The sequence below is a fragment of the Ornithorhynchus anatinus genome, chromosome 9, assembly GCF_004115215.2.
Source record: "Ornithorhynchus anatinus isolate Pmale09 chromosome 9, mOrnAna1.pri.v4, whole genome shotgun sequence".
Taxonomy (NCBI): domain Eukaryota; kingdom Metazoa; phylum Chordata; class Mammalia; order Monotremata; family Ornithorhynchidae; genus Ornithorhynchus; species Ornithorhynchus anatinus.
In genome coordinates, this window is record NC_041736.1 from 6,836,706 (window position 1) to 6,859,165 (window position 22,460).

The window sequence follows — 22,460 nt, forward strand, 5'->3', positions numbered from 1 at the left end:
GACGGTCTAAGCAGGAAGGAGGACGGGTGTGGAACCCCCATTTTGCAGATGAGGGAACCGAGGGACAGAGAAGTTAAGGGACTTGAACAAGGTCACACAGGAGGTGGAACCAGGATTAGAACCCAGATCCTCTTTTTACTAGGCCATGCTGCTTCACGTTGGAACAGTACAGTCAGAGGGAAGAAGAAATACCTGTTCTCCCTCCCCTTTTGACTGTGAGCCCTGTGTTGGACAGGGACTGTGCCTGACCTGATGGTCAAGTATCTACCTCTGTGTTGAATGAAGTGCTTGGCACAAGGTAAATGTTTAACAAATGCCACTATTACCATCAATACAATTTTTTGCCTGACTTTGTGTTTCCAGAGACCAAACACATTACACACTCACCTGCACACAAGCCCGTGCACTAAACTGTGTAAGCATCCCGAAGCGAGGAAAACACCCAGTGTCCTTACTCGGTGAATTTTTTTTTTGTATTAATTTCTTCACCCCAAGTGAAACGTGAGAAGACCCTCTTGAAAAGCAGGGACATTTTTCATGTTTCATCAAGTCTACAGTAATTAGCCTGTAATTATTGCTGTCGATCTAAATTTGCTTCTGAAGGATTTGTGTTTTGTGGTTTTCTCCCCCCCTTCCACCTCTCCTTGAATTGAAGAAATTCAGAAGACGCGTCCAAGAATCGACACAAGTGCTGCGAGAACTGGAAATTTCCTTAAGGACGAATCACATTGGGTAAGTGTCAGTCTCCTGAACTCTCTGATCTGTGGGGACTCGATCAGTGGTATTTATTGAACGCTTACTGGGTGCAGAGCACTGTACTGAATGCTTGGGAGAGTACAGTACACAACAGAGGTTTAGACAGGTCCCTGCCCACAAGGAACTTACAGCTTAGAGGGGGAGACGGGCATCGATATAATTAAATAAATTGCGGATCTGTACATAAGGGCTGTGTGGCCGAGGGAGGGGTGAATATCAAGCGTTTAAAGAGTGCGTAGACGTCGCACGAGAGAGACAGTGGGGGGGAAAGAGGGCTTATTTGGGGAAGGCCCCTTGGAGGAGATGGGAGTTTAATAAAGCTTTGAAGGTGGGAAGGGTAATTGTCTGTCGGGTATGAGGAGGGAGGACCTGGGCAAGGGTTCAGTGGCAAAATAGACGAAATCGAGGTGCAGTGAGTAGGTTGACGCTGGAGGAGCGAAGTGTGCAGACTGGGTTGTGGTGCGAAATCGGCGAAATATGGTAGGAAGGGACGAGCTGGTTGAATACTTTCCAGCCCATGGTAAGGAGTTTCTGTTTGATTCGGGGGGTAGTTGGGCAAGCACTAGGAGGCTCTTGAGGAGTGGGGAGACGTGGACTGAACGGTCTTGTAGAAGACCGATCCGGGCAGCAGAGTGATGTACGGACTGGAGTGGGGAAGGGACAAGAGGCGGGGAGGTCAAGCGAGAAGCCTGACGCAGTAATCAAGGCGGGAAACGGTAAGTGCCTGGATCGGCAGAGTAACAATTTGAATAGAGAGGAAAAGGCGGATTTTAATCGTGTCGTGAAGGTAGAACCGACAGGATCTGGTGACAGATTGAATATGTTCCTGCTGAGCTTAGCACAAGAGAGAGTCGGTGGCCATCGCTCAGCAAGTGTAAGGCTTCGGGTCTTCCTTGAGGTCGGACTTTTTTCTTCTGACTTCGTGGATGGGTGTGGTGCCCGGGGTCACAGGGGGATTGGAGGAGTAAAAAGAGCTGCCCTGGCTAAGCAGTATAGGAGCTGCGTACGAGGCAGCCACACAAGTCTGTGCCACGAGGACCTCTGGCTCCCACTATTGCCGTGACATTGTGCCGTCCCCAGTACCCAGCATGGTTAAGTGGGCCAAAGATTGAAAATGAAATCGTCGTTATTACAGGTTTCAGACAGTTTAAAGGTTGTGGGGTTTTTTAACCGGAGTTGTGCAAAGGCCGGGTTAGTAGCAGAAATGAAAGTATCGAGCAAAAATGGTGTAACCAGTTGCGTAGTTAAAATCCACGTGTCCTTCAAAATAATGGTAGTCATGGTATTTGTTAAGCCTTACTATACGCCAGGCGCCGTTAGAAGCGCTGGGGGAGATACAGGTTATTCAGGCTGGACGTAGTGCCTGTTCCCATATGGGGCTCAGTCTAACAGGGAAAGAGAAAGGTAGCATTAAATCCCCATTTTACAGATGAAGAAACTGAGGCACAGAGAAGTTAGGGATTTCCCCAAGGTCACCCAGCAAGCAAGTGGTGGATCTGGGTTTAGAATCTAGGTCCTGGGACTCCCAGTCCTGTGATCTTTCTGCTAGGATATATCTATATCTCTATATATCTATATATCCATTCATTCAGGAGTATTTATTGAGCACTTATTGTGGGGAGAGCACTGTACTAAGTGCTTGGAAAGTACAATACAGTAATCAAGAGAGACAATCCCTGCCTACAACGGGCTTCCAGTCTCTATATTGGAGGGGGGTAGAGGGAGAGGGAGAGAGGGTGAGAGAGAGAAGGAGAGGGAGACAGAGAAGTGGGGGGAAGAGACAGAGAGGGAGCGAGAGACAGACACACGGAGAGACAAGTGGTCTGATTGTTTCAGAGTTGGCTCCCAGGTGATCGACCAGGAAGGCGGGGGCACGAGATGGGCAGGAGCTAAGGATGGCACACGAGCTGGAGCAGAGGGAAGGAGGAATATGATGCCCTCAGTGGGAGCTTATATAGGCCATCATCAGAGAAGCAGCGTGGCCTAGGAGATAAAGCCCGGGCCTGGGAGTCGGAAGGACCTGGGCTCTAATCCCAGCTCTTCCCCTTGTCTGCTGTTGTGACTGACTCTTGGGCAAATCACTTCCCTTCTCTGTGCCTCAGTTACCTCATCTGTTAAAAAAAAAAAGGGAGATAAAGACTATGCGTCCCATGTGGGACAGGGACTGTGTCCAACCTGATTTCCTTTATCCACCCTAGCGCTTAGTACGGTGCCTGGCGCGTCGTAAGCTCTTAACAGATACCGCTATTATTATTATTACTATCAGATAGCTTTCTAAGAATGGACTCACTGAACATATAATGTACTTGGTCTTAGCACAGACAGGGATAGAGAAATGGTCAGGCGATGTGGTGCCCACAGAACCACCAAGCAAGATCCCGAAAGCTGTTTCTTCCGTCCTTGTACCAAGACCAGTCTGTCCGAGCCTGCAGATTATCTGAGGAAATTCCTCTGCCTGCGTCCCAGGAAGTGGGGCTTTGTGGAGAGGGAAAACTCCTTCCCTGGATCTGGGCTGGGCTGGTCAATGGCTCCATCCATTCATGCAGTCGTATTTATTGAGCGCTTACTGTGTGCAGAGCACAGTACTAAGCACTTGGGAGAGTACAGTATAGCAATAAACAGACACGTTCCCCACCTACAACGAGCTTACAGTCTAAAGGATGAGCTTACATCTTATTCAGCCAATTTGGATCCTTTCCTGTCAGCATGGATCCCGGTCGAGATTCCAGCCTCTGGGGCCTGGCCCCCCTCCTCCCCCTGCCCCCCCCCCCGACTCTTGTCCCTCCTCCTGGACTGAATCTAGTAGAGGTCGCCGGAGGGAGAAGGGGAGACCTCAGCTGGGATTCCCACAGAATGTCGCAAGGCGAAAAGAGATGAAATTGACCATCAAATACCGAAGCGAGACCATCATTTCGGATGTCAAGTGGGTAGGGGGAAGAGATCTGGAGAGTCTGCAAACAATAACCGCAGCGAGTCAGCCTTGAAAACGCTGCCGCCGACATCTCGGGGTGTGCGTGCCCTTCTCCCCACCCCTTCACCGCCTGCGTTCCTTCCAGGCCGCCCGACTTCAAGCCGCTACGCTGAGAGGCTTTGGAGTCGGCGGCCCGAGACCCCCAGATGGTCCGGAGGCATGGAGGGGACGGGTGGTGGCCAGCCTGAACTGAGGAATTGCATCTGTATGGGAAATCTGACCTAGCTCAGCGCAGGACGCTCTGGGAGGAAGCAGGTAATCAGTGGATGGTCCCCAGGACAGGAGGAGGGGCAAGTTGTGGTGTTTTCTGGGGGAGTTTGAATCTACTCTAGAAATTACCCCAGGAGACTCCATTTCACTCAGTCTTTATTTTTATTTTATTATTATGGTCTTTGTTTAAGCACTTACTGTGTGCCGGGCACTGTACCAAGCACTGGAGTAGATACAAAATAATCAGGATGGACTCAGTCCCTGTCCCACAAGGAGCTCACAGTCACAGAGGGAGGAAGAATTTGTGCTTTTATTAATTACTTATTTATTATGCCATTGATTTGATCCCCATTTTACAGATAAGGAAACTGAGGCACAGAGAAGTTAAAGGATTTCCCCAAAGTCGCACAGCAGGCAAGAGGTGGAGCCTGGATTAGAACTCGGGACTTGACTCTCAGCCCTGTGCCTCCCTGCCTGGCACCTTCTCGTCTGCTCCTGCCACTGCTGCTCCTTGCTAGCCACCCCCCACCCCCCAGGTGCCCACAGAGAGTCACCCCAGTTGTTTACCACATCGACTCTATCTCCTCCCCAGCTTTTGAGAACGGCAGGGTACCGGACTCTAAGAGGGATCCTGCCTCTTGGGAGTCTTATCTTCGCTCTCACTGGATCATACCGGTAGTTGGTGTCGGCGGGATTGAGCGTGGATTAGGGCAAATTCTGACCCACTGAAAAGCCAGTTGGGCTCAGGCTGGGATGGAAGGGCCAGTGCCCTCCTCTTCCCTTCTTGTGGTCCATCCTTTACGATCCCTCACACGTATATCAGCCACCGTGGGCTTCTACTGGAAAGAGCCAGACACCCCCAGGGCCCAAAAGGTCTGCACGCGTGTGAAACCCCCTCGTTAGACATCGAGGCCCAAGTGAAGTGGTGTTTGCGGGTGGGGGCGAGTCATCCAAATTAGCTTTGGTTTGGGCTACCAACAGGTTTGGATCCTAGTCCCGCCGACCCTCCCCTATAGCTCGGCTGCTGGTCATACGTGACCCCAGAGAAATTTTAGATCACGATGATGAGATAGTTTTGGGATGTCAACACTCGGAGCCGGTGGTTTTTTTCCAAGACACATTGGCACAGCTCTGGATGTGCTGGGTATCAGAGCCACTGTCGTCGAAATATCGGTGCCGACCCTCTCAACTCTGCCCTGCCTCCCATCGGTGAACAATCCCTGGCCCTGGCGGCCCCCCGGCAACCCAGGCTGGGACATGCCCAAATCCACATTTATGATGTTGGATAACTGCCCAGAAGGGGAGTACCTGGGTGGGTGGGTGCGGGGGGCGGGGGTTCTGAGTAAATTATACCTGCTGTCAGAGTGAGAGAGCATTCCCCTTCCTCTTTTCACGATGTACAATTACCCAATCTGAGGCCTTTTGGTGAATTGAAATCTGCATCTAAATGTGTGCAGAAGGTGGAAATGGAAATAATTTAGTAGAGTAACCCAGATTTGCATGTTTGTTTGCACATAATCCAAAAGAAACCATAGTATCTGTGTATTCTGCTTGTGTATCGTCATCGATACCTACTGTGAGCGCATCTCTGTATTGAATGCCTGGGAGCATTCAGTGAAAATAGAAGACCTGGCCCCTGCCTTTGAGGAGCTTTCAGTCTATTGCCGGAGACAGATAGTCTGCATACAACGGAAAAGAGGAAGAATGTGAAAAAGTAAGCAAAAAATGAATGGAGAGGGGCAGCATGCCTTAGTGGAAAGAACACGAGATTGAGAGTCAGGAGACCTGGGTCCTACCTCCTCACGTTTATCACTTCCCTGCTGTGTGACCTTTGGGCAGTTACTTAACTTTTCTGTGCCCCAATTTCTTCCTCCTACAAAATGGGAATAAGACACCTTATCTTCCTCCTTCTTAGACCTAGAGCTGCATGTGGGACGGAGACTGTATCCAATCTGCCTCTCTTGTATCTACTCCGGGGCTTAGCACAGTGCCTGGCACGTAATAATAGCATCTGTGATATTTTTTAAGTGTTTACTCTGTGCCAAGCACTCTAAGTGCTGGTATCGATACAAGACAATTAGATGGAACACAGTCCCAGTCCCTCATGGGGCTCACAGTCTTAGGTATTTAAAGAGTAAGCACTGAAAAAGAAGCCATCATTATTATACAGGCATAAAGTGGAATTAAATAATGGACATGCACAAGTGTTGAGAGTGGCCGACGGGATGATCCGATCAGGGAGATGGGGATTAGTTGGGGACTGTCTCCGTCATTCAATCAATCAATCATAGTTATTGAACATGTACTCTATGCAGAGCACTGTACTAGGCCCTTGGGTGCATGCGGGAGAGTTTGCAGTCTTAAGTTGGGGGGATGGACCCAGACAGGAGGAGAAAGGATGAAAAGACAAGAGGGATAAGGATACACCAAGGGCCTCTGGGAAGAGATGGTTTGGTAAGGGAGCACGAAGGCCAAGGGTAGAGAGTATGGCCATCCACAGAGGGAGGGGTGGGCCCAAGAGCCATTTCTCAATTCCCTTTCCATTCCTTTCCCTGCTTTTTATTTTTCCGATATCTGTTGGCCACGTGCTATGTGCCGGGTACTGTACTAAGCACTGAGGTAAATAAAAGCTAATCAGGTCGAACAAGGTCCATGTCCCACTTGGGGCTCACAGTCGTAATCACCATTTTACAGATGTGGTAACTGAGGCCCAGAGAAGTGAAGTGACTTGTCCAAGGCCACACAGCAGCCAGGTGGCAGAGCCAGGATGAGAACCCAGGTCCTTCCGACTCCCAGGCCCGGGCTCTATCCTCTGGACCACACTGCTCCTCTGCCCCGACACTCATTTCCGCCAGGGTAGAGGAGAGGGGGCTAGGGCCAAGGGGCCAGGGCCAAGAGGTTGCCGGCTCGCCTGCCAATTTTAGCAGCGGTCCGGCAAACTCCCCGAGGGCCTGATTTCCAAGTGCGGCTCAGAGAAGATGGCCCTCGGGGTGTGTGGGGCCACTCGGAGGAGGCTGCCTGCTGCCTGTCTGCTTGTTATCGGGGCAGGATTGGCACTGGGGGGTCCAGAGCCCGGGAGCGGTGGCCTGGTCAGCCTCAATCCACCAGCCTTGTGGCCGGGGCAGGAAAGATAGAGAGATGGAGGGAGGGAGGAAAAGAGAGAATGAGAGAGGGATTCAATTTTGCGAGGTAAAACGGAGGAATCTGTTCTATGATTCTATTCTTGGATTTGGGATTGCATGTAAATGCATGCAAATAGAATGCAAATGAACACTCCTGAGCCAAGATTTTTTTTTTCCAACTAGTAATTCAGTTCTGGTCTGGAAACAGGACCCCTCTTTCCCTCCCCCCGACCGCAACCTCCCCGTCACGCTCCCACTGCCTCCCACCTTCCCCCCAACTGTGGCCCTGGCTGGGCTGAATCCCCTAGGGGCCTGGGGTCCCCCTGCCAAATAAGTTGCTGCAGCTAATCTGGGTATTGGTTGTGTGGGAGAGCGGGAAGGGGTGGGTTTTTGTTTGAAACGAGGCTCGAGGTCGGCAACCCTGCGCTAGGGCATTAAGACCCGTTTCCAGCAAGGGATGTGCAGATGGAAATGTTTTTAACATAAGACTAGTGGGGTCTCGGAGTCAGAGACCCACGGAGCTGAAAAGTGGAAAGGCAGAGATTAAGAAAAACAAACCCAAACCCAAATCCAAAAAAACCACAGCAGAAAAGCTTGTTGAAATAATAAGGGACATTGTCTGTGCCCTGCAAGGCAGTTTTTTTTAAATGTAGACTTTTTTTGAACCTTTTGAACTCATTTTCAATCTGTCGATGGGCCTCGAGGTGTCCTCACACAGAGTAGAGCTCCCCTGAATCAAACACGCAAGGAAGGGGCTGTCAGTCAATCAATCAATGATATTTATTATGGATGCATCACTTTCCTAAGCACTTAGGAGAGTACAGAGCGACAGAATTAGTAGACACGTTCCCTACCCACCAGGGAGCTTACGGTTCAGAGGAGATAGACATTGATAAAAAATAAATTACAGCTATATACGTAAATGCTGCGGGGCTGAGAATGGAGTGAATATCAAGGGCTTAAAAGATACAGCTTCATATGCTTAGGCAACACAAGAGGGAGAGGGAGTAGGGGAAAGGAGGGTTTAATCCGGGAAGGCCTCTTGGAGGAGATGTGGCTTTAATAAGGCTTTAATAAAGACACATGGTGGTCTATCAGGCATGAGGGGGAAGTGATTTCCAGGGCAGAGGGAGGACACGGTCAGGGGTCGGCAGTGATACGGATTTGATCTTACTATGTGCCAGGCACTGTACTAAGCACCGGGGTGGATACAAGCAAATTTGGTTGGACACAGTCCCCGTCTGACACGGGGCTCACCGTCTTAATCCACATTTTCGGATGAGGGAACTGAGGCATAGAAAGTTAAGTGACTTGCCCAGGGTCATACAGTAGACCAGTGGCAGAACTGGGATTAGAACCCAGTTCCTCTGACTCCCAGGCCTGTGCTCCATCCACTCTCCCGAGCACCACTGTACTAAGTGCTTAGGAGGTGGTAGACCCGATCCCTGTCCTCGGTGGAATAAAATGGAGGAGTACCAGAAGTCCCCGACCCCGTCATCCAGCCTGGACTCCTTAGAGGTACAACCACCCGGGACGCCCATAGCCAAAGCCCCGAGTGAATTTGTGGCAAGTGTGGAGGCGGAGATAGCCATAAGATCAAGAGGGGTTTGCATTGTTTTCTGAAGAAGCTGTTGAAGATGGGTGACTAGAGCATAAAGTGATGACGGATGCTGGGTGGTCCTTCCTTAACCGTAAAGCTGGCGATCCAGGAGGGCGGCCGTCGCACGGTTCCTGCCAACGTCCCAGTGTCCCCGAGGGAGGCAGAATCCTGGGCAGGACAGGCAGTGGGTGTGACCCGGAATGACACACGTTCTACACATGTTCTTTCGCATCTAGCGAAGGCCCCACCGGTGCCCGGTAGCACTCAGGACCTGAATCCCACTGGCAGAAGACTGGCTTTGGAAGACAGCCCTCTTGCAACGCAAGTCCTCCTTCCATAGGTTCTGAGTTCCGACTCCAGCCAGGAGCAGGAGCGTTCTGAAGGGGTTGGGGAAGTCCATTTATCACGCAGGTCATCAGGTCATGAGTCCGTGGCGGGGCGGGGCACCCGGACCTTGCGTTTCCTCCCCAGGGTTGAAGCCTCTGAGGAGGCCGGGCCGCTGCCAGCAGGGCCCACCGGGTCTCTGTTGGTCTCTGAAGGGAAAAATGATAGCTTTTCTTCAACCCTAAAACGGGAGGTGAGCTCTCCCGGCCTCCATGTTTGTACGTGCCTAGTGCCTGCTCGAAGGTCTTTATGTTCACGGAAAAAAATTAAGCCAGAACATGACGGTTATTAAATTTCAAGAAGCCCGTAAGCACCGGTCTGGCATCGGGTAACTTGGTGGTTACCACGGCTCGCCCTGCCAGAGAGGAGATGTGTGGATTTGGATTTGAGCCCGGACTTCGGTGGCGGAGTCGACGTGACGCCAGCTTTCTTGAGTCCCCTGGACAATCCCAGCCCCTTCCAATAGGACCTGGATAAGCAACTGTGGTGGGAAAACGTACGACTGGTTTCTTTTCGGGGAAAGTTCCCTGCGTGTTTCCAGAGGCCACCCAAGCTTAGGTACAGATCGGACACCCTCTCTTTCCATGGCTAATATAGTAAGAGACTAAATTTCCACGTGAAGCCGCAGGCTTGTAGATCCCGTGAAAGGAGGAAGATTTTGCCCCATATTTCCTTTTTCCCAGAGGATGCATCTCAGTACTCATTTCGCCCGTCTCCTTTCCTTCTATCAAATGGTAGAAAACTGAACTGATCCACTAATCGTTTTCCCCCGACAGGTGGGTCCGGGAGTTTTTGAATGAAGAAAACAAAGGACTCGATGTCCTGGTGGAATATTTGTCGTTCGCACAGTACGCAGTAACGTAAGTCAAACCTGTATATATGCACCAGGAGTCTGTGGGATGACAGAACGGGAATGTTAGCGGCACACATCCGTCCACGGAGCAGGAGGAGGAAACAGAAACTGGTGTGGCGGGACTTTGGGAAGCTTACAGTGTTGCGGTGAAACAAATTGCACAGTTGGAGTTAGAGCTGTTCTTAAGTCGGGGTTGGGGGGTAATTATTTTGGCCGGAGGGTCCCTTATCAAACCCCTATTCTTTTCCACCCGGCTGCCCGGGTAGATTTTTTATGAATCGAAAATGGAGCCGCTTCTGCTTGGAAGGGTTCTGCCCAATTTCAACCCTCCGGTGGATGCAGTTGCAACGGCCACAACAGCAGAGCCCAGGACAGCGAGCCGGGGCTACTTGTATCTGCGGCAAAAAGTAGTCACCATGGACCAAAGGAAGTGCGGCAGTTTCTGCAGATAATGATAATAATAACTGTGGTATTTGTCAAGAGCCTACTATATGCCAGGCTCTGTACAAAGCGCTGGATCGATTAGCAGCCCAGATCCAGCCTCCCCTGTGTATCGCCTACTCACCCCCACTCTAAGGTCGTGACAAAACAGATGATCAAAATGGCCCCAGAGGATTACTTCCTGTTCAACGCTGACCCGTCAATAATAATCAGTTTTCTGTCGTCGGCCCATAAGCACCGTAGAATACTCTTGCCTCTGACCTTTGGCTCCGTTTCTGAGCGGTAGTAATGTTTAAATGACTGAGCTGGTTTCCACGCTCTCCTTGTAGAAAGAGTTACCTGCGCTTAGGTCGGCATTGCTACTCCGGACCAATTTTCGCAGTCCGGACGGGCAGCTTTGCATTTCAGGCCAGTCCTTGCAGGAAGTCATGGATCCGACTGGGAATGGCGACCGGGGGCGGTTGTGGGGCCCTCCAGTGCTTACATGCACCAGCACGCGTATGCGTGTTTGCCCGTTCCCATTTGGCAGTAAAGCCACGTGAATTTTATCTTCCTAGTGAGACCTTCTGCTCCAGCAGATTTTTTTTTCTAGCGTCTCTTCTAAAAGCAACCGTGTACACTGCCTTCCTCTCTGAGTTCTGAGAGCTTAAAAGTCACCATCTCATTAATCCTTCCACATCCCTGCGTGGTAGTTAGGGAGAAGCTATGATTATCCTCATCTTACAGATGAAGAGCCCCAAAAAGTGCTCAGGGAGTTCTCCGCTTGGATTCTCCTCACAAATCATAGAGGCCGACCCGGAGAAACAGAGTGAACCGGTTGCTGTTCTCTTGAGAAATCACCCTGTGAATTATGGGCCCGGTTCCACCGCCTTCATTTCCAGAGGGTGCGTTGCTTTCGTCGGCCCCCCGGCCTCTCTCCCTCAACCCGCGTATCAGATGTCACAGTTAGAATCTTATCACTTTTGAACTCTTCACCCGCATTGTGTGCACTGGGACCAGAATGCCAGCGCTGCATGGAGGTCCTACCGGCGATTTTCAGAACGACGTACAGGTAGACAGGGGGTCGAAGGTTTATTTAGACCCCCTGTGTTCTTTCCTACTGCCCAACCTTCGGGGAGGGTCCTCGGCAGCAGAAAGGTGAGACTGGGCCGGGGAAGGGGTTTCTTCTACGGTTTAAATTCCTTTTGCCTTCCCGCTCAAAGGACCCATTGGTTGGACAATCTTGGAAGCTCAACAGCATTAGCAGCTCCCCACTCTCAAAGAGCCTGAAATTCTGAAATGGGGTCCATTTGACCCCCGGCCTTCCTCCTTTCCAGGTTTCTGATGCGTAGAGTTCAGCCCATTGTATTTAGCCCTCATCTCCACCATCTTGAATCCCAAAACGCAGATGTGGAAAAAGACATGAATGAAAGAAAACGACTCGTTTGTCTTCCACGATGAGTGACTGACGCTGGAGAGCGTGCACGAGGCACACAGACATGCCTGTTTAAGGACTTTGTTCCTAAAATTGTACAAGTGCTGGCAAGTTGTTCCCCTCAAAAATGGGACACAAGTAATAACCTCAAAAAATGAGAGAGAAACAACCGTCTCTTATTTTAAACAGCAACACATTGGAAGGGGATTGGAGAATCAAAGGAAATTTATAACTATTACGGTAATGGTTCACATATGTTTCAGGCATTCCTTTGCCAGGAGATGGCTCGGTCACATGTTGATGGACCGAAATAAATTCATCGCACAAACACCAAGTATTAGTTTATTGCAGCAAAAGAGAGAGGGCTTGTAAGATCTCAATTTCCTACCCCCTCCCCCCCGACTATGGCAGCGTCACTAATCAGCAGATCGACAATCATTGCGTTCTGTGTTCCACCGTGGCAAAAATAACTCAAGATTGTTTAAGTCTTCTGAAATCGTATCCCCGTGTTATTCATTCCTCCTTTAGCTCAGGTCCAGCATTTGCCACAAAATGTTCTCGAAGCTCCCGCTGTATTCCTAGCTCCAGGGAAATTGTTGCGGATTTCTCTTTACGTGTTTTTTTTTTCTTCATTTCTCCTTACTCTGCCGGGACTTAGTGAAGCTGCAGATGTTTAGCAGGAAGAAGCGTGTGCTTGGGGAGTGTGTGTGTGTGTTTGTGTGCATGCAAGGCATCGGTGGAATTTCTGTTTCCTCGCAGTTTTGACTTCGAAAGCTTAGAAAACAATGTGGAAAACCCATTGGATAAGTCTAAGCCGTGGAGCCGGTCTATCGAAGATCTCCACAGAGGAAGTAACTTGCCCTCGCCCGTCGGAAACAGCATCTCCCGCTCCGGCAGACACTCCACACTCCGGTAAGAGCCTTAACCCGAAGAACCCTTCCCCGCCTGAGTAACGGAGGGAGTGTCCTGTCTGTTGTATTTTGCAGTCACACCTTCAGCCTCAGGAATCCCAAAGATCCGTCCAAACCGTGGCCCTCTGTCCATCCCTGGACCCGTAGCCGATCTCAAAGGCAGAGCCCGGCACCCTGATCAAATATCCTCCTTGGGCCGGCCGGGGAAAGTGGAAGCAGCGTGGCATAGTGGATAGAGCTCAGCCCTGGGAGTCAGAAGGTCATGGGTTCTAATCCTGATTCCTCCACTTGTCTGCTGTGTGACCTCGGGCAAGGCGGTTCACTTCTCTGGGCCTCGTTTACCTCATCTGTAGAACGGGGATTGAGCCTGAGAGCCCCACATTGGACAGGGACTGTGTCCAACTCGATTTGCTCATATCCACCCCAGCGTTTAGTACAGTGTCTGGCACATAGTAAGTCCCTAACAGATATCATTATTGTTGCTGTTATTATTATTCCTTTGCCATAATGGGACAGTGTAATGGTCCTGGCAGGCAGAATATATGGGGAAGGCGTGGTGAGTCGGGGAGAATCGCCCAGCGATGGGGTGCGGATAGGCAACTCCGGGTCCTTGACCGGAATAAGTCAGGGAGGTATTTGGGGCAAGGCCGTTCGGTTGTAGAGCTGGAGAGCATTCAGGGAAAGAAAGCGTTTTCTGCATTCTTTGTTTCCTTCATCCCCACGTAGTGAGGAACGGAACACAGTGAATAGTACGAAGAGGAGTTGGGCAGGGAGGAGAGGGAGGGGTTCACCCTCTCCAGACAGACAAATCAACAGGGAGGGCCTGTTGCTTCTACTCAGTCGGAGGTAGGGAGGGTTTAAGGAACGGAATGGGGCAATAGTTCCATTCTCTAAGAACGGAATGGGGCAATAGTTCCATGCTCTAAATTGCTCCCCATCCCCAGACCGAGGACCTGAGCTGTTGGTGGCAGGAGCGGGTTTGGTCCCACACCGGCCAATTCCCTGGACCAGGCAGGGAAGGATGGGCTCCCACCAAAATGTAGGACTCAAGCCAGTTGCCCATATTCACCCTACCCTAGAGACCTCCATCGAAGTGGCGTTGGCGAGCCTCCTCCTCTCCACCGAGAATATCCGTCTCTAGATGAGCCGGTGGTTCCCCCGCTCTTGATTCTGTGACTCTTGCGAACAGTGTCATCGCGAGCACCCTCCGGTCCTAACCCCACCGTGGATCGAAGCCCTCCCGGCTGGGAGAGATGGAGGGACTGATCCGTGGCAAGATTATATCCTGCGGCGCCCGAGGGCTTCACGTCAGTCGAACACTTGTAGCGTTTTCACTCAGCCGTGCCGTCGTCGCTCGGCCTGCCGGATTTGATGAATTTCAGACCTGAGCCGGTTTAGCTGCCAGCTGTTCCCCTTGCATCCCATCAGATGGATGGCTTTCAGAGTCTCTCAAGTTAACTGGAGGCTGCTTGAGGGCGCAGATATAACAGACCGGCCCCTTATTCTTGTTGCTTTTTTTTTTTTTAAGTTTAAGATGATGGAAAGGTGCTCCAGTTAATCTGGGCCTACTATTGATTTGGCATTTCAATCGGCGGTTTCAGCTGGGCCCCAGGGGTGCATATGGAGTAGTGACCCGATCACGTCTGATGTGTTGAGAATGAGTTCGGTAAATAGGTGGCTCTCGGGTCCGACTCGGGGGGATGTGACCGCAGTAGATAAGTGGTTCACAGCCTTTATCGTCCCAAGACTCCTCCAAACCCTCACCACTCCACCCAGTCGGGGGGCAGGGGAGACTGGTCAAGACTGCTGGGCTATTGAAAAGAGGAGGAGTCGGAGTGAGTTTGCAGGAGAAGGGGATGGTTTCAAAGGAGGGATGGGTGACGGCTGATCGCGGGAGAGGGCAGAATCGGTAGTCTTGTGGGAGGAAGCACCGTGGCCTAGTGGAAAGAGCCAGGGTCTGGGGGTCAGAGGACCTGCCTGCCGTGTGACCTTCGGGAAGTTATTTAACTTCTCTGCCTCAGTTTCTTCATCTGTAATATGGACATCATTTACCTGTTCTCCCTCCTACTTAACTGTGAGCCCCTTGTGGGGCAGAGGCCATATCCAACCTAAATAACTGGCATCTACCCCAGTGCTTGGAACAGTGCTTGACGCACAGTAAGCACTTTGCAAATACCATTTAAAAAAAAGCGCTGGGGTGGATGAAAGATAATCGGGTTGGACACAGTCCCTTCCCCAGATGGGACTCCAGTCTTAAAGGGAGAACAGACATCGAATCCCCATTTTACAGGTGAGGAAACAGGTACAGAGAAGTTGTCACACGCCGTAGGGGTTTAGAACCCAGGTCCTCTGACAGCCAGGCGCATGCTCTTTCCCCCAAACCCCACTTCTTCTCTGTTTTCAGTGAGGTGAGCCATTCTAAGCTTCTCTTGGCACTCTTTCCCAGCTCTCAAGATCCCTAGAAAGCCAGCATGGCAGCTGTCCTGATCATCCTGGCTGGTGACACCTTCCAGGGGTTGAAGCTCTTTAGGTTTTCCCAGTTGATCGATTAATTGATTCCAGTTCTGTCCTTTGCCCGCTGATGCCAAGAAAACAGGTGCGCTCGGGTCTTTGGTACATGCTGGTACGTCTCTGAGAATGTTCCTTCTCCAACTGGCCTCGAGCACTCTCTGCCTCTCTCTTCTAACAGCGGATGGGTTTTTCTGCTCCGATGTCTTCAGTTTAAAGGCCCCAGAGCAGCTTCCCCTCTTTAGCCCGTGGAGCGATTTTGGTTCTCCCGCTGCCGGTGGGGAATCCATCGGATGGAGGCTTCTCGAAGTCGTGGAGGAAACAGGCGGGGTGGCCGTCGAAACAGGGGCCTGTCCTCCTCGGTGTTCCTGCCTGAAAGATCCATCGTCTGGGGATACTGTCAGCTCGCTCGAGTGTAAGCTCCCTGTGAGCGGGGAACATGTCCCTTCTTTGTCTTTCATCGTCCTAAACGCTTCATCAATCAGTGGTATTTACTGAGCCGTTTACGGGGTGCAGAGCACTGAACTAAGCACTTCACCCAAGAGTTGACCTTGACCAGAAGGTAGATTTCCAGAAAACCCAAGTACTTCCAGGGGTTTTGACCCAGTGGAATTGAAATTTGTCCCGAAGCATCGCCGTTTCCTCTGCCAGCCCCGTGATCAGTCACAGGTCATTTCTGTGCTGTCGAGGGCTCCCCCGACCCGTCTCATGACCGTTGAATGGTTTATAACCTGTCCGACACCCAGAGTCCCCTCAGTTCCTGCCGCCTAATTTAGCCATAAATAGTTCTATTTCATGTTCACCGGAGTAGTCCATGTACCCAGTTGGCCTTTCCAAAAGCTCACGACGCTCTCTGTATCGGTTAAAATGCGTCGGATCGCTCTGATAAAGTGCACGAAGCACACGTGTGGATAGACCACACGGCTGGAGACAGGAACTCCTTTATTAGTGTAGCTGTGGGTAAGAGCCAGCCTGATCCCGGTTTACAAAAAGTCCATTTTATTCTGCACCTGTTGACCTCATCTCTAGTTATTTCAAATCCTCGCTGTTTTAGTCCATTTTGAAAAATGTGGGGGAATCCGGCTTACTCTCCCTACGCTCCCCTAAATTTGAGAAGGGGTAGAAAAAAGGAGCTGTATGTATCACTGACAAGCCTGAAAAGCAGCATGGCCTAATGGGTAGAACATGGGCCTGGAAGTCAGAAGGACCTGGATTCTAATCTTGGTTCTGTCATATGGCTGTTGTGTGACCGTGGGCAAGTCACTTCACTTCTATGGGCCTCAGTTACCTCATCTGTAAAATAGGGATTGAGATTGTCAGCCCTCTGTGGGACAGTGACCTGATTAATTTATATCTCCCCCAGTGCTTAGTTCAGTGCCTGGCAAATAGCAGGCACTTAACAAATACCAAGGAAAAAGAAAAAGAAGGAAAACACAAGCAGAGACAGAGTCTGTGTCCAGGGCATCTGTGTGGGTGTCTCTCTCCCTCATTAGATTGTAAGCTTTTTGAAGGCTGGGCTCATTTAAGCTAAATCCCACCTCTTTTTTATTTTCCAACGCGTAATACAGTGCTCTGCATGTGGTGAGCGCCTCATACATTCTATTACTACGACTACTAATTCCGCGGTGTCCTTCCAAGACACAGAAGCCACTCAATAAATGCTGCTGCTGCTGATAATGAGAGTATGATGGGTGGGTGTTATAGCCCTTTTTACCAGTTTTCCGGGACCTCAATGATTTATTCATTCAATCGTATTTATTGATTTATTTATTGAGCACTTACTGTGGACAGAGCACTGTACTAAGCACTTGGGAAGTACAGATCTCCTCATTGAGAGAGCTGAACTCACCCAAAGAGACAGAGAAACTCCAAGCGTGTGAGAGACTAGCATGCAGGAAAGACTAGGAACAGATGAAAAGTGTCTTGGAATAAGTTGTCTCCTTCTTAATATGGACCATTGTTCCAAAAATGTGTCTTCAAAACAAAAACAGCAATAGGCACAAAAATACTGAGGGTTTTTTTTTTTTTTTTTTTTGATTAGTACGTTTCCCTAAATGGGTTTGTATCCCCTAGCTCTCTGCATTTTCCTTCCAGCAACATCTGCGGCCTGAAACAACTGAAAGTGTTTTTCTGTTGTTGTTTTTGAAAAGCCGTAAGAAAAAAGAGGAGAGAAAAATGCAGTTGGGCTAAGAAACGCACATTCGGACTTTTTGTCCTGGCGCATTTTCATGGCCCAGTTAGGTGGAAATGCGGACAGGCCCCGATTATAGCTGTTCTGGTGGATTCCACATACTAGCATTGTTTCGGCGATCTCCGGCTGACTGTCTTGACCCTTGACCCTCTCTTTCTCCAACGACCATCCCCCGGCTCAGGGTCTCCTCCAGGAGGCCTTCCCTGACTAAGCCCCTCGTTTTCTCTTCTCCCACTCCCTTTGCGTCGCCGTGACTCGTTCCCTTTTTTCTTCCCCACTCCCGGCCCCACGGCCCTTATGTGCGTATCTGTAATTTATTTCTATTGATGTCTGTCTCCTCCCCTCTAGACCGTAAGCTGATTGTGGGAAAGGAATATGTCTGTCTATTGTTGTATTGTACTCTCCCCGGTGCTTAGTACAGTGCTCTGCATAGAGTAAGCACTCAAATACGATCGAATGAATTGAATGAATGGCTGGATCTCCCCTAAGGTCCATTGTTCCACACCTGCCCAGAGGCTCAGAGGAACGTGGGTCTTGCTTCTGGTGGTTGTTTTCTCCCCAGATGCTCTGGATTCATTCATTCAGTCATATTTATTGAGCGCTTACTGTGTGCAGAGCACTGTACTAAGCGCTTGAAAAGTACAATTCGGCAAATGGAGTTTCACCCTCGGCATCATCGATTGATTGGTGTCTCTTCATATCTCCCACTGGGCCCCAGATTATCTTGGTAATATTGTACTCTCCCAAGCGCTTAGTACAGTGCTGTGCACACAGTAAGCGCTCAATAAATGCGACTGAATGAATGAGGGGGCGAAGCCCTGGCTAGCAGGTTGAACTCATGCTGTCTCGTTGTGGGACTAGCCCTTTTATGAATTTCACTGAGAGAATTCTGAAGTGTAAGAGAAAGGAAAATGAAACCCACTGGTCCAGTCATTGACTATAAGAAATGAGGAGAGAGGCCCCTCATTCGAACACCACCAACCCCAGTCGTGGGTTCTTTCAGGCCTATGGAAGTAAAATACGCGTTGGTCGGTGAGCCAGAAACACCAGACTTAACCCCCCCACCCACTTCTAGATATGGTGTCTGGTTGCCTGGGTGACTTTAATGAATAATTACATGAGAGAAAGAGAGGAGAGGGAGGGGAGAGAGAGGATGAGAGAGAGAGAGAGCACTTGCACACACCTTCCTGTTCTTTTGGGGTTGCCGCTCCCGTCTCGTGAGGAAAGCTAATACAACCTTCCACAAGAAAGTAGTAAAACGTTCCCGGATCTCAAAAGCCGTGCCAAGATTGTGGGGGTGGCTTGTCGATGTAGCAGCCATAGTGTACAAGATACCAGGAGGGATTGCTGTTTAGGAGAGTAAGAGTAGTAGTAATAATAATAATAGTATTTGTGAGGCACTTACACTGTGCCAAGCGCTGAGGTAGATACATTGTGCTCTTTCCACTAGGCTTCAGATTCCGGGCACACGAATCAAATAAGGGTAGCTTCCGATTCCGGGCACACGAATCAGCGGTCGCCAAAGTCAACCGGTGGCATTAAATAAGATCTCCAGAAGGCCATTAGACAGTGCTATCTGCTTATAGAGCACGATGAACCGATTATAAATTTATTCTCTTGGACTCAGACTGCAAAGCGGTCTTTAGTGCAGGCTCTTGCCTGTTCCCTCCACGTAACGTCCATCGGCGGGACATTAGTGGGAATGTCGTGGAGTCCCGGAGTCCCGAAAAGAAGCCAGAAAAGTCCTCCTCCGGATTCTATTTTTCTTCCAGACCAGAACGGGGAGTTCAAACTTTACGTCCCCTGTGTCCTTTTCTGTCAACTGAAAGAGACCAATTTGCCTGTGTGGAGAGAGCCGACAAAAATCAATCGCTGCGTAAGGAGTGTCAACAATCGAAGGAAATATGTGCTCAGAAAACAGTGCATTTTCCTGTGGATGGTTTGATGTATGAAATGGCAGAATCGATTTTCACTGTTCTGGTGTGAATAGCTTTTTTTTTTTTTTTGTCCCCCACTGGCTTCTGGAGGACCGATCAACCTGGCTTTTCTTTGCCTGCCAATATCTTTAATCGGTGGTGGAGAGATGTCCTACCCGCTTTTATAATCGGACAACTAGAAGAGAAAGTGTAGTGCGTCAAATATACAAAAGCAGCTGGGCGTCTGATACCTAATTTGTGGAGCTTTACGTCAATTGTGAGTCCTTTCCATTTCTTCGGTTCTACAAAGAGCTTTGTGTGCCCCAATCTACCTCACAGCTGGTGTGTGGGTAAATGGCTTCATCTGTTTGCTAAACAGCGTGTCACGGAAAGAGTTTTACCTCGCCGACCGGAGAAGCGGTGAATTGCTCCGTGGCTAGGAGGGTGAAGAGCCGAGATACCGAGTGTGGCCAGTGACCCCCTGAGTCGATCGCTTCCGAACTGGCCGAGGACCTCTTGTGAACGGGAGCAGCTCCTTCCGGGTGGGAGATTCCTAGATCCCCTTCCCTCCCCTCAGCAGTGCATCGTGGGGGGAGCAAGGCTCGTTCAAGCTCTTGCTCATTTCCTCCTAGACGGTGAACCCCATGTGGGTTGGGGATAGCGTCCAACCTGATTATCCAGTATGTATCCCAGCACTTAGTAAAGTGCCTGGCAGATTAATAATAATAATGATAATAATGTTGGTATTTATTAAGCACAAGTGGCAGAGCCGGGATTCGAACCCATGACCTCTGACTCCCAAGCCTAAATGCTTAACAAGTACCATTATTATTATTAGTCGTAGTAGGAGTAGCATTGTAAAGGTGCCCCCAGGTAGCTTCAGGGGCGCAGCATAGCCTAATGAATGGAGCACGGGCCTGGGAGTTGGTGGACCTGAGTTCTAATCCCAGCTCTGTCACTTGTCTGCTGTTTGACCTTGGGCAAATCACTTCTCTGGGCCTCAGTTACCTCATCTGTAAAGTGGGGATTAAGTCTGTAAGCCCCACTTGGGGCGTGGACCGTGTCCACGCCGATTAGCTTGTACCCCCCCTCCCCCGAGAGTTTTAGTGAAGTGCCTGGCCTATAGTAAGCGCTCAACAAATACCATTTTAAGAACAGGGAGGGCGGTGTGTACCCAAAGGGAGGAAATTAGTACCAGTAAGTGAAGTGACTTGGAAAGAAGGGTCCTTAAGGCTTTCGTGGTCTGGGCTTCGACAGATTCTGCAACTAAAAAACCTCACCAGGGTGGCCAGGGCGCCTAGGAGAGGTAAGGCTGTTTCGTAAGCCCGCCCTGTGAATAGCCTCAAGCGGAATGCATTACAGTAATCAGTTTTACTTTGCATAATTCCGTAAGAGTATACCAGCTTAGGGCATGAATTCGGGACTACTTCCAAGGGGCCAATACCGCCTAATGAATCACCAACCGCTCTTCCTTTAGGGTGCCGGTCTTTTATGGAAGTTTCCTATTGAAATATTTAGCATGGTGTGATCTTCGCTTGGGAAAAGGGATGAGTCCACAGCCCGGAGCGCTATGACACAGAGCACAGGGTGTCTCCTAGCCTCCGCCGTAGACATAAAAAAAAAAAAAGAGGCCGCGGTTGTGTTTCTAAGTGCAAAGTTGCTGATTACACAACAGGCTACCTGCGTTTGGCCTGGCACGACGGCCGACATTTGATCGTCTTTCCAAATTCTAATCTGCGAAGGGATTACGCCAGTGATTTTTTTCCAGCCCAACCCTGGGTGATTCAGAGGGGACTCAGGTCTTGGAGAATGTGCGAAACACCTTCTGAAAAGTCTCCGATCGTAGCCCGTGGAAACGTGCCGAAGCGGCTCGTCGTCGCATCCCCCCTGAAGGGGATCTAAAAGAAACCCCCCGGATGAGCGGAGGCGGTGCCTCCTCGTCTACAACTCCCCGGCGTTTGGAGAGGAATCGTGAGTCCTCGTGGGCAGAGATTGTATCTACCAACTCTGCTGTTAGGGAATGAGCACGGCCTAGTGGATAGAGCACGGGTCTGGGAGTCAGAAGGTCGTGGCTTCTAATCCTGGCTCCGCCACGGGTCTTCTAGGTGACCTCGGGCAAGTCACTTCACTTCTCTGTGCCTCAGTTACCTCATCTGTAAAATGGGGACTGAGGCTGAGGGCTCCACATGGGACGGGGACCGTGTCCAACTCGATTTGCTTGCTCACTGTGTAAGTAGGAGGGAGGACAGGTATTGAATTCCCATTTTACAGATGAGAAATCTGAGCCACCGAGTTCAGTCCTTTTCCCAAGGTCATACAGAAGGCAAGTGACGGAGCTGGGAGTGGAACCGGGTCCTCTGACACCTAGACCCGGGCTTGGAATGTAATGCCTGAGTCCAGATGGTTTTTTTGCACAGAAGCTGGATTGGGAGAACATTAAAAAAAAAAACAAAAAAACACCCATAACAAAAGTCTCAGATTGGAGAAAAAAAGGACCCCCACTAATGTGGGTACAGCTGAAGTAACTTCCAATCCATTGTACACTCTCTGAAAACCAGCTGAATAAATTTAATGAGCTCCTTAATTAGGTGCCCTTTAAAGAGGTTTATATTTCCAGAAGAAAACAGCCCTAGAAATTGAGTGGGGCACCTTTCCGTAGTAAAAAACAAAACCATAAACTGTCAGAAAGATAAGGACAAAATTTCCTTCCAGAGTACTGCTTGGTCCCCTGATCTGGCCAGTGAGACTCAGGAACCTGAGAAGAGGGAGGAAAAATGCCCAGTTAGTAGGAGGAAGGCACTGGAGTGGACCAAGTGGTCTGTGGTTGCTTAGGAGTCAGGGTAGAAAATGACTGTCCGGAGCAGTCCTGGCTCTGGAGGGGAGAAGGGAGGGAAGTTGGGGAAGGGATGTATTCTTCTGCACTTGAGAGCAGATAGTGATAAATTGCCTCTCCAGGCACACCCAGGCCTCGTGAAAAGAGTTCCCTAGTTTACAGGCGGGAAATAGCCAGTTTTATATATGAGTAAGTATTGCTTCGAGCCTTTTAAAGTTCATAAGCAGTGCACTTCTGGATCAGAGCAAATGAACCATCCGAACTAGTCTTCTCTCTCTCTGACAGAGGCCCCAATCTATATATTTCTACCAGATGCTATCGACTGTAGTGTTTAAATAAATATGTACACA

General features: G+C 50.0%; 1 protein-coding gene across 7 annotated transcripts in view; it reads left to right on the forward strand.

Moving 5' to 3' along the window:
• Positions 1 to 22,460, forward strand: part of FMNL2 (formin like 2) — a 216,364-nt gene that overhangs the window by 145,329 nt on the left and 48,575 nt on the right. For all 7 annotated transcript variants that reach the window (XM_029071852.2, XM_029071848.2, XM_029071849.2 and 4 more), the window contains exons 4-6: positions 656 to 732; positions 9,820 to 9,903; positions 12,511 to 12,663. In XM_029071852.2, coding sequence (XP_028927685.1) covers positions 656 to 732; positions 9,820 to 9,903; positions 12,511 to 12,663 — 314 coding nt within the window. The remainder of the gene's footprint in view (positions 1 to 655; positions 733 to 9,819; positions 9,904 to 12,510; positions 12,664 to 22,460) is intronic.